This window comes from Mirounga leonina, unplaced genomic scaffold (assembly GCF_011800145.1).
Source record: "Mirounga leonina isolate KUSES-001 unplaced genomic scaffold, KU_Mleo_1.0 Mir_115, whole genome shotgun sequence".
Taxonomy (NCBI): Eukaryota; Metazoa; Chordata; class Mammalia; order Carnivora; family Phocidae; genus Mirounga; species Mirounga leonina.
Genome location: NW_023270268.1, coordinates 27944760 through 27957093, shown reverse-complemented (window position 1 = coordinate 27957093; position 12334 = coordinate 27944760). Strand labels below are relative to the sequence as shown.

Below are 12334 nucleotides of genomic sequence, written 5' to 3'. Positions count from 1 at the left end.
ACTTTAACTGCTCTTTTCCTACCTTTTACAACTGTTCTGATTACAAATAGCTGTTCATTCAAAGCCATTCATCTCTCCTAAATTATCTAGTTGCCTCTAGCTAGTCTCCCTACTTCCAGGCTAAATCGCCTCCGTTCTTTCCAGGAATAAACATAGCCATGTGACATCGTGGCATGTTGGCCGCAGCCATGTATGTTCTCTTGGGTGTATAATGGCATAACGGAGGAGCAGTCTTCAGAGCCATACAGACTGGGGTTTTAACCCAGCTCCATCCCCAGCAAACTTCATCACCTTTGGACACCAGGATCTTCATCAATAAAAAGGAATAGCAATCTCTGCGCCCCAGAGTTTTTTAATGAAAATGAAATAACACAATACCTGGAAAGCAGATCGTACAGTGTCTGACACAGAGTAGGGTTTTAACAAAGGTTACTCCTCTCTTCGTCCCTTTGTTATCTGGGCTAGGGCATCTCAGGGTTAAGGAAGTACTGTGTGATTTTTCTCCACATGACCTTTCCTTTTGAAACACTGTTAGTACTAGCATTTTATCAGCTGGTACTCCCTTTGTTGAAAACATCGGGGTATTCTGAAAATAGATTTTGAATCCTGCTTAAATTTTTTTCAACACAGTCCTGGGGAGGGGTGAGGAAGAAAAGGGGACACAAAATCAGTGATCAAAAAAATAACTTCACGAAAGAAAAAAGAAAGGTTGTAAGTGAACTGTTAGTCTATTGCTCTTTCTCTTCTAGTCACTTGGATTCTATTGCAGCATTACAATATAAGGTATGGGGGCTATTTTTGCCTATCAACCTTACTCTTACAGGCTGATCTTTCAGGAGCAGAAACAAAACACATAGCACCTTTTCTCTGTCCTTCCAGAAGTAATATCCCCCCTAAATAAATCCAATAATAGGACATTCCAATTATGTTTCATAATGGAATTTTGTCAAATAGTATACAAATAACATTTCCCACCCACAAGATCATAAGAGAAAATAAAGCCTTTCTGTCATTAGTAAGCCCGTGAGTGGATTCTGGCAGGCCCTGAAGAAAAGGAGAAGATATAACATGAACATTTCTTTCTTTTCCTACAACTCCTTTTATTTTAATACCCCATCTTTTCTCTACCCCTCGCCACTCCCAAGCTGAAGCTTTTTTTTTTTTTTTTTTTTGAGAGGTGTTTTCTGGGTTAACTTTTATTTAAATGGTAATCATGTTGGAAATCAGAAGAAATGTTCCTTCCCATTTTAGCACTCTCCAGGCTTGAGCCTTTAGTTGTTGTTTGTTGTTGTTAAGAGTGTTAAGTGAGTCAACTCTTATTTAGATAATGATGCCAGGGGCCAAAAAAAATTTAAGAAGTTCAAGGATAACATCTACTCAGTGGCAAGACAGAGGTTTCTCTTCTCTACCTCCCAGTCATGATGCCATAGCACTCAGCCTTCTCTGTTATAGGCAGGACTTCTCACATGAGTGGAAACCAAGAGCTGAATGTCTCACTCAAAGCTGCTGCTTGTAGAAAATTTATTATAACCACTTCAACACATCTCTGCAACTCACCACACACGAAAATATGACTATGGCTTTTGGAGATAGACCACATCTTTTTTTTTTTAAGATTTTACTTATTTATTTGACAGAGAGAGCACAAGTAGGCAGAGAAGCAGGCAGAGGGAGAGGGAGAAGCAGGCTCTCTGCTGAGCAGGGAGCCCCACATGGGGCATAGACCACATCTTTAGCACAGAATTTAGTTTTTAAGGGATTTTACCTCTGCCTCTGAGATGGAATTGTCCTGCCTGGAGAGCAGAGAAGTCTTTTCCTAGTGAATTAGGAACTGGGGAGCAGATATTCCACCCGTCCTCATGCTGCTTGGTGATGTGGATCAGCAGTGGCTGGCCCTTCGGACCGACATGTCCATCTCAAGTTCTGTTTTGGCACTGGGGGAGAGGACAATTGAAGACTATGGAAATGGCCTCAACCACATTAATAACTTTCCTTTTGGGCAGGGTATGTGATGTGCTGCTTTTTTCCATCTCGAGCCATGTCTTTTGTGTGGCTGATCACAGTTCCTATGAGATGCATTCACTTTAATCTACCCATTCTCCTATTTTCTCTTCTAGGTAGCTATAGATTTCACAGCCTCAAACGGGGACCCCAGGAACAGCTGTTCCCTGCACTACATCCACCCTTACCAACCCAACGAGTACCTGAAAGCCTTGGTGGCTGTGGGGGAGATCTGCCAAGACTATGACAGGTACAGGACTTCCCGTTGGCTCAGGCCTTCTCTCTCTGTGCATTCTGATGGTCCCTAGCTGATCCTTGGCAGAAAAATGGAAATTAAGTCCAGCAGCTACCCATACTGAGGCTCATGAAGGAACAGGATAAAAGCTTGCCCAAACATTTTATCCTCTCCACACCTAGAGAAACTGAGTTCAAACACACACACACACACTCACACACAAACACACACACACACGCACACAAAATCCTTTCTCGGCTTTCTCTTCATATTTGTCTTACATTTTGTGAAGTTTCAGAACGTGTCTTGCTACTCAAAGTTTGGTCCGGGGACTAGCAGATAGCACCACCCAGGAACTTAGAATCTTGAGCCCCTCTCCAGACCTATTGAATTAAAATCTGCATGTTAACAAGATTCCCAGATGATTTGTGTCCACTTTGGAGTTTGAGAAGCACCAGTTTATTGGACCTTATTGCATCTAATCTTCACATTCCACCTTATGGAGTAGGCACTATTTAACAGGAGAGGAAAACTGTGCAGGGAGGTTAAGCAATCTGTGCACTCACTCAGCCCAAGGCAGGATTTGAATGCAGATCTAATTCATTCCACCGCTAAAGCTCATAATCATGGTGTTTCACTGACTTCAGAGCTATTGGTAACATTAGCAGAGGGTGTGAGTCTGCTCATGTGCATGTGTGTGTGCCCGTGGAAGTGTGTGTGTGTGTGTGTGTGTTTGTATGTGTGTATATAGAAAACATGATTTGGGGATCAGATCGATATTACATTTATTTTTTCTTGATGGTAGATATTGACCTTTCCCACCAAGAGAATTGTGATTTATGTAAATTACATTAAACTGAATTTATTTTGCCTTTTCAGTATTTCCAGGTTGAGGTGCAGTTGTTCACATGTTCAAGAAGGTTCTTTGAGGTAGAACCGAAGTAAATATAAATATGGGTAAATCTCAGTTGAGTCCTTAGTGTGATTATAAAACAAGGCTAGTTAGTAATAAGAAGCAACAAACTAACTAATCCTTTAAATCAGGAAAATAAAGTGATTCTATCCCCCAGTTTCAGAGAAATTGTATAGGAGAGCATGATTTCTGTTCTTCTTAGTCTCATAATTAGTGGTAGTTACATTAAAAATCGGTTGCCCCAAGCACTATAGGGAATGAGACAATCTAGTGACCACAATGTGCAGAGAAACCAACAGGACAGGTGATAAGAAGGGTGTCATCAGCATCCTTCCTGCTGGTGATTTTCTGGATTCAGCTTGGTCATTGCAAGTAACTCAACAGGGTATAAGGGCAGCTGGGGACTGAATGAACAAGTCCAGTAAAATCAAACAACTTTAAACACTCTTTAAACACTCAGGCCCTTGCTGACACTTGCCCTCTTGTACATTTAGAACAGAGGGCAATAGCATTTTAAATTACCTTGTTGAAGTGATACTTCTTATACTTAACCTTGAGATATTGACTACGAAGACAACTTGAATTTCAGCTCTGATTTCTTTTGGCCCAAATACACGGAGTATTCCTAGAGAGGGTATATATCGTATGGAGAGTTCCACCAAGGAAAGAAAAAACTGACAAATTGCATCCCCACTGCCAGAAACTTCTTCAGCCATCCCCAGGACACCAAAACAGTCATCTCTCCTTTCTAATATGCACACGAATGTTTTGTTGTACTGGTGTATACATAAGAGGCAAGAAAGAAGGGGGAGGTGGATATCTACAGGATTCTTAATAACTTTTAAATCTTGACATGCTCATCGAAGAAATAAAGTAGTTAAAGCACTCGGTACAATATAATAAATAGATGCTTAACGATAATGTTGACTCTCTTCAGGGGACAAGGCAGTGTTCTAATGCATTCCAATGAGAGGATTGGTGGGTTGACCAGAAACTAAGCTGCCAATGCCCGGAGCCTTGGCTGTGGTTCTGCAGCAGATTTATGGGATGATCTGGAACAAGCTGCTGAACCTCCTCTGTTTTCTGGTGACCTCACACGCAAGATGCAGATACTACAATCCCAGTGACCCATACATCTTTTAGAGCTATTATCCCCTTAAAACATAAAAGCCAGGCAAAGGCAAAGCCCAGAGAGTGTTTTGTACTCATGAGAAAATACAGATTCAATGTAAAACTAAGATCTGACACCTTAGGAGTTACATGAAGAATTATTGTAAATGATTCTTTTAAAAATTTTAATAGGATAATCCCGAAGTTATCACCCCAACTGTCCAGGAAAATCAGGCTGCTGCAGCCCAGTGGAGCTTTATGTATACGTATACGTATATGCAAAAAGAAGGCAGCTCCGCATGAAAGGGGCAAATACCTAAGGGGGAAAAGGCCTGAAAAGCCCAGGCGCTCTTTTGAAAGACTCCCTGGAAGAATGTGTAATGCAAGCTGCTCACTTGAGAACTGACAAGCTTCCGCAGTTTCTCCTTTGCGTGGGTGGATAGACAATAGACAGGCAGAGTCAGGAAATTTCAAGTTGGGGCTTTGGAATTAATTTATTCTCACATCAAAGTCACTGAGGTTGATGTTCAAAAGAAACACTTGAATAAAAACTGACAGAAGGCGACGTACCCCCTCCTGCAGCGACAGAGAGGTTTTTAATCCCCATGAGCCTTAGAAATTGCTCCCAGCCTCTGACAGCCCGGGGTTTTTCTTTCTGCCTTGTACAGTCATTGCTGAGGGGTCAGTACGAGGTGATCAGCGAAGCAGAACAGCTTGAGAGATGCATAAAGCCCTTCTCAGGGTGGCCTTGAAGGGGAAGCTTTTCCACAAATATCTAGGCCTAAGCCCAGAAGACAGTCCTGCGAGCCCGCTCTGTCTCCCTGTTTCTGTGCCTTGGAGAGAGAGAACACTGCCCATACTCTCCCCTCGGACTCCCCAAGCATGCACACATGTATGTGCGCTCACGCAGGCACACACACACACACACACACAAGCTCATATATTCCCTGTTGGTTGTAGCACTTGCCCAGCTCCTGTGAACATCCTGCTCAGGCTGCTCAAGACCAAGGTGACATCCATTCCTTGGGCCCAGCAGAGATGTGGGTCTCTGACCACCTGCCGTGTCCTCCAACAAAAGGCTGGTCTCTCTGCTATTAAGAGAGTATAGATACTGAATCTATTGCTTGGAAGCATAGACTGCCATTTCATGGATGTGGCCACCCCACATCTGAGGCAGGAGACCTCCTGCATGGTGTGCTAGGAGGTAAAGTTAGGGCTGATGCCCCATCTGACAGGTATTGGGGTTAGAATCAGAAGATAGGTTTGTATCACAGTGCCATTCCTTCCACTCTACAAACACCAGTCGGGGGCTCTCAGCCTTGGCTGCGCACTGGAATCATTCGGGAAGTCTTAAAATACGCTGATGCCCGGGCCCCACCCCAGAGCCTGATTTAGTCTGGTATACATCCTGAGGAATCAGGATTTTTCATGGGCATTTTCCTAATGGGCATCCCAAGTTGAGATCCAGAGTTAAATCAGTTAGATGGGTCAGATGCAGCCACGCAGCACCGGATGGCTGCCGGGCGCCTCACATGGTGCCGTAAAGACAGAGACAAACTAAGAGAGTGTAATTTCCCCCCAGCTGCTTCACAGTCTCAGGGAGAAAAAGCCATGTAAATAAACCACAGCCCGGCATAGTCAGGGCAGCTTGCCCTGTGTAAGGACAGGGACTGCATCAAGAGAAGGAGTAACTTTCCTACATGAGTTTCCAAGGTAGTCAAGGAGGGCCTTCTGGGGGTGGCAAATTCTGGGATGTTCAGAATTCTGCTAATTCTGTCCTTTGTTGTTACTAGAACATGGATGGACTTATCTTTATTATTCTGAGTCTTTAGACCAGACCAGTTTCCTACAAAGGGCAGAGTCAACAGGGGTGATGGAAAGAGCATGGGGTCCTAGTGACAGGTAGACCCTGGGTTCAGACCCCAGCTCTGCTGCCTCTGTTCTGAGGTTTCCTTCCATTCCATGGGCCCTGATGTCCTTGATTTCAAATGGAAGATTTATCAAACTTTTCTTGCAGAGCAGTTGTAAGGATTAGATATAAAGTGGCTAGCTAGCACATGTTCTGCCTGTGATACTCAGTAAATGATAGAGGCTATTATCTTCGATACTCTTAATTAGTTTTAAAAATAAACAACACAAAAGGAAAAAAGGATTACAGTGTCAGATCTAAAGGACATTTTGGATCGATAACCTTTAATTTTTAGTTTGGGCATATACCCCTAATAAGAATTTTATAAAAATGTGTAATCTCACACATTTTTACATTGAAATCTAATGTTTTCCATCATGAGTTTAAACAATGACAAAGACCGAAAATCCTGGTGTATTGTAAATATGGACATTTAGAAATAAAACTCTTACATAACTCTGTGAATACATTTAGTAGGATCTAAATGCCATAGCTCTGTGATACTCACCATCACCCATTTAAAAAATGCATGAACAAGTTCTTTAGCCGGAGTTGAGAATTTATTTATTTCTTCTTTTTCATGAAACTGTATTTCCAGTCCCCTCCCCCAAAGAATTTCATCCTAATGTTTCTTTAAGATTTTGGTTCAAAACCCTTTTATTGATTTCTACAATAAAAATATGAATATAAATTTTAAAATTTCTATTTTCTAAAATTTTCTGTGTTGAAAAGACTCAAAATATTTTTAAAAATCTTCTGTTTGAGTCTTTATTACAATCATCATTAATGCATAATTGATCAAAAGAACATAAATATAATTATTGCCTATAAAAAATAAAACCTTTTAATGAAACAAAATAGTGGGGTTTTTTTCCCAAGTAGTTTACATATCTGTAGATGAATGAATGGTACTAGAATAGAAGAGTCTAGCATCAATTCTAATCCAATTTTTTGTTTTTATCATTATAAATACTGAGAAAACTTGTTCTTATAAATAAGTATATGGTAATGAAAAGAGTTTGACTAGCAGTATTACTTATTTCTTTCTGTTCGAGGTTATATATCAAAAAAAATCACATAATGGTTTATCACCAAAATGTATTTTTAATGATCTACCAGCTGATATCAGCACTTCCTACAATTTTTAAAAGCAAAAATTAGCAACTGGGACGCCTGGGTGGCTCAGTCGGTTAAGCATCTGCCTTCAGCTCGGGTCATGATCCCAGGGTCCTGGGATCGAGTCCCGCATTGGGCTCTCTGCTCTGCGGGGAGCCTGCTTCTCCCTCTCCCTCTGCTTCTGTCTCTCTCTCTGTCTCTTATGAATAAATAAATAAAATCTTTAAAAAAAAAAAATTAGCAACTACCTGACTTGCAAAAGGATTTGTTTCCTAGGTCTCTTGTTTTCTACTGCAGAGTTTTTGCACTCTGGAACAACGCACCATTGTGGTTAAGATTCAGAGTGGGTAAGGAGAAGGATAATTGTGAAAGGGAAGGTGTGAATGGAGAGCAGGTCTTTCTATCACAGGTGTTCCCTGAAGATCCATTTCAACAGAGAATCCATATGCAAGTAGAGAAACTGAATACTGATTTCCTTTAAAAAAAAAAAAGCCATGCTCTCTTACCCCAGAAGGGCTTTGCATTTCCATGTACCCCAGTGTTAAGACCACTGTCTTAAAGAACAGTCTTAATTAAATGTCTAGGTGTTCCGAAATGCTGTTTTGCTCTGAGTCAGTCAGCCTCTGTTTCCTTATGGATGAGGTAATTTGTCTTTATTTTTATTACTCTCTTTCTTCATCCCAAAGTCTTCCTTAACAGGAGGGTAAAAATGGTGTTTGAAAATGAATCTTCCATCTGGACATCATTGGACCAAGATCATTCCCTAACAAGTTCAGGAACGCATGCTCATTACCACTGAAGACTATGGGCTCTTTTATTGTATTTTATACTGTTTTATTCCAATGGTACGAATAAAAGATTGCCTTTAGCAATGTGGCAATATTGAATTTTCCAAGTTGGCAAGTTCCACCGATCATTTTCCCAGTAGTTGCAGAGTGGCCCCTTTTCTCGGTGCTGAGTGGATTCAATCTCAAGTTCTTTGATGCGCTGGCGTACCGTGCATGTGTGCTCAACCTGCCTTCTCTTGCCTCTTGCATAAGACTCCTCTCTGCCTAGTTTTATTTTTAGTCAGGAAGCATGGACATTTCAATCTATTGTGCTTAGGCTTGAAAATTTTCCTTTGGTATGTTTGTTAGTTAGAGACTTTGTGGTGGCTAACTTCAGAGAGTTGATGTCCTCCTGGGTCATTAATTATTCCTCTTGTAGGTGAGGCGTTTCCCCTACCTCCCTGCTCTTGAAATTCAATTACATAACAGTGCATCATGCTCAGCAAACTTCACATCCCCCAGGGTAGCTTAGAAGGTATTAAAAAAATATCATTAAGGCTGGAACATTGGTTTGGTGATTAGAAATGGATGGAATATTAGATCTCACCCTTTCTAAACTCATCAAAAGGCATGGAGCCTCCTAGGTTTCTGTTTTGACTTCTGAGCCATCTCCAGGTTGGAAGAACCAGAACCCATTCTCCACCCTGGACAGTTTTCTTCCAGACTTACCCCGAAAGCACCTGTGAACTCTCTCTCACAGATTCCTTTTCATACCTGCTCACCCTTGTCTTGGTTAAGGAGGAATTACTGAGGCAGTGTAAGTCAGTATTTCCAAGGACCAGAAGTATTTTTTTCTCAGAGTTGTGGCTAATCCTTCATAAGACGTTGTGTTTTTCTATTTACCAATATTAATACCTTTTCTACTACATGCCAGATGCAATGCACCACAAAGCCTGTATCTACACAATAGTGAGGAAAAGGGAGAGCTGGTGGTTTTCTAGAGAATTTGACTAATTCCAAAAATGCTGGCTTCCTTGTATCTCCCAACCCCTACCCCAAATTTGCTTGACTTGGCTGCATTTTGGTGAAGTGTTATCAAAGCCATCATTGGCTACTAATGACCTCTACATCTGTCGGGTGGTGATGGCTTTGGTACTTTAGTACTTTGATTTCTCTGTCAGCCTTGGGAGGTCCCCTTTGGTTGACAGAGCCATTCAGGGACAGTGAGCCCTAATCTGAATTTCCTTTTTTCCTTGACTAACTCTGCAAAGAACTGTGAAATGTAGGAATTGTTCCAAGAACAAATCTCAGTTGTATTTTTAATGGGAGAGAACGTAAAAGGTAGATGGCATGCGAAGGATGTGCCTTTGCCAAGAGCAATATTCCAGAGCCCCACTGCAACAGTTTTCCTAAAGAGAGTCTTACTTGTCTGGTCAGGGGGCCCCATTACCGGAAGTTCCAGAAGGAAATTACATTTAATGCCAAATAAAATCATTGAATTATAATGGGACAACAGAAAAGGCATGGGCTTTAGAATCACACAGTCCTCCCAGGTAAATACCTTCGGCCATTTTCTTAGCCTTTCTGAGACTTAGTTTATTCATCTATAAGCAGGAATAATAAGTAGGTGGAACTTCAAGGGTTGCGTGAGAATTAAATAAAAATGTACATTGCCTAGCATCATGCCCAGCACATTGTATGTACCAATTAAAGTTAATTCTTCTCCCCATCATCTCACCTATAGTACAGTAAAGTTGGAGTTAATATAACATATGTAAATGAATAAATTAAGAGAGAAATTTCAATATGCATAAGAGAAACGAAGCCATGATTCAATTCATGAATTGTCTAGTCATTAAATATTTATTGTGCACATACTCTATGGCAAGTATGCTGAAGGAGAGGGTCAAGGGGCAGTTTGGGACAGAGGCAGTGGAGATGTAAAGATATTAATACCAAAAAAACCCAGCATCTCTTTGCATTCAGGAGATAAGAAAAGACATGTAAACAGTTTATGTTGTTTGTATGAGTTAAAGTAATGGACGCAATGAGTCCTGTAGATGGAATCAAGTTCTGACAGTTAGCCAGCCTTCCAAGCTTCCCATTGATTTTTAATATCTCTTTGGATTTAGACTCATCTGGATTTGAATCCTCGCTCTAACTAGCAGCCTGATCTTGGATAAGTCACTTTACCTCCCAAGATATTTCCCCACCTGGGAAATGGGAATAATGGTCCCTCCCTACAAAGATTTTAAAAGATAATATATATGAAAAACCCTAATAGTCAACCATTGGAGTTACATAATTCATAACCACTTTTCAAAGACAGAAAACTGGGGTAGGGGAGGTGAGGCAATCCTGGGCCATTTTATCCCTTAGTATCAAATCTAGCAAAAAGTTATGGGAAGAAATTGCAGACTAATGACTATAAAGAACTTTGTGGATTCCTTCTTGATTTTAATTACCCATGCTACTGCTATCCCCTGTTACCACAGATAATCAAGAAGCATGAGTCAGCATTTGACATAGTAACATGTCCTACTGAGGTGATGCAGGTTCATGTTTTTCTTCCTCATTAGATGAACAATTGAAGCAACTTCTTTTTTTTTTCCAGTGACAAAATGTTCCCAGCCTTTGGGTTTGGTGCCAGGATACCCCCAGAGTACACGGTGAGTGAGTAGAGAACCTTTGCTGTAGCCAAAGGATGACTTGGGTTTCCCTCATAGGAGTTCACTCTTTTGGCCCTTGATAAAATTATGTAAGTAGAGTGCCAAAACTCAGAAATGGTCTTCAGAACCAGTGGGATTAGCTCACTGGAGCCTATCTTTTGATGAAATTCAATCTCCTGTATTCCGGATGGGTCTTCTCAGAGGTCCAAATGAAGGGTCCCATTGTTGAGCTTCTTAATAGATATGGTCAGAGACTGAGAAAACACTCAGGAAGTTGATCTCCACTGGCTCAGAACCTATCTATCCAGGTCTCCTCCAGAGAAAGGTCCTACTGACAATGCCAACGGTGAAAGTTCATGACAGGGATATCTACAGACTCCCTCATTCCAAGTCTCTGAGCCCCAGGCCTATGTGGGGGAGAGACACAGTGAAGTCCTGAAGGAGAATCACTCTGGCTTCGAGTATTGGGAAACTGAAAGGTTTCTGTGAAAACACTGGAGTCCTATTTGATACTGATTTCTCATGAACAAGGAAGGCAAAGATTGTGAAGAGAGATTTGTACTGCAGTGGAGCTGAGGCATTGTGCTGTGGTATACCAGATGCTTCTGTGGGACACTCTCCACAGAGAACTCTGCTCCCACTGGTAGAAGGGCCTTGGAGAGACAGCAAGGTCCCTACCCCAGCCTCACCAATTCCTCTGAGGTACAAGCTAAGTGGAAGCAATACTGCTCAGTGATCAGTTTTTCTTTTACTGATTGAGTCACAGAGCAGGAGGAAAATGCTGACATTTGCTCCCACAACAGAGCTGTCAGACCAAGGGCTTTCCCCTCCTGTGAAAAAAGGGAATCCATATCCCTGTTACTGCTGGAGTGAGCAGTGGATAGAGTGGCATGTCTCTCTGACCTGTCCTTTTTCTTGTTTGCCTTATATCCCACACTGCCTTCCCTGCCAGGCATGGCTACAGAATTTTAGAAGCATTTGTTGGAAATTGAGCACATGGGGAGGAAGAACATAGAACAGGAGCTGCTGACTGGTGGCCTGTAGACATTATTCAGGCCACAAGTGTATTATATCTGACACACATTTTTTTTAAGAATTATACAAGTTCATATACAATGTCACACTTCTTGCTTCTCCAGAAAAACTAAAAGACCTGGCAACACTACGATTAAAAAATTACACATGCAAGAATTAGTCAGAACTGAGGAGATGCAGTCCCCTTTAGATGGGGTATCAATTCCAGAATGTGGGCAAATGGGTGCCAACCTTCTTCCCAGAGCTGCTGAGCTTTGAGAATGAAATGCACCTCAAAAACCACCAGTCCATGGGGTGCCTGGGTGGCTCAGTCAGTTAAGCATCTACCTCTTGATTTCAGCTTGGGTCATGATGTCAGAGTCATGAGATCGAGCCCTGTGTAGGGCTCCTCACTCAGCAGGGAGTCTGTTTGAGATTCTCTCTCTCCCTCTCCCTCTATCCCCACCCTCCCCATCTCTCTCTCTCTCTCAAATAAATAAATAAATCTTTAAAAAAAACAAAAGCATAAAAACAGTCCAACTACCCAAAGAAGGGTATTTTTTCAGGCCCTCCTTATCTCATCTGTGATATCTGCCTGGC

General features: G+C 41.6%; 1 protein-coding gene across 1 annotated transcript in view; it reads left to right on the top strand.

Moving 5' to 3' along the window:
- The window catches only part of LOC118003622 (copine-4), a 51714-nt gene that overhangs the window by 23840 nt on the left and 15540 nt on the right, over positions 1 to 12334 (top strand). The window contains exons 4-5 of the mRNA XM_034994684.1: positions 2118 to 2251; positions 10666 to 10720. Coding sequence (XP_034850575.1) covers positions 2118 to 2251; positions 10666 to 10720 — 189 coding nt within the window. The remainder of the gene's footprint in view (positions 1 to 2117; positions 2252 to 10665; positions 10721 to 12334) is intronic.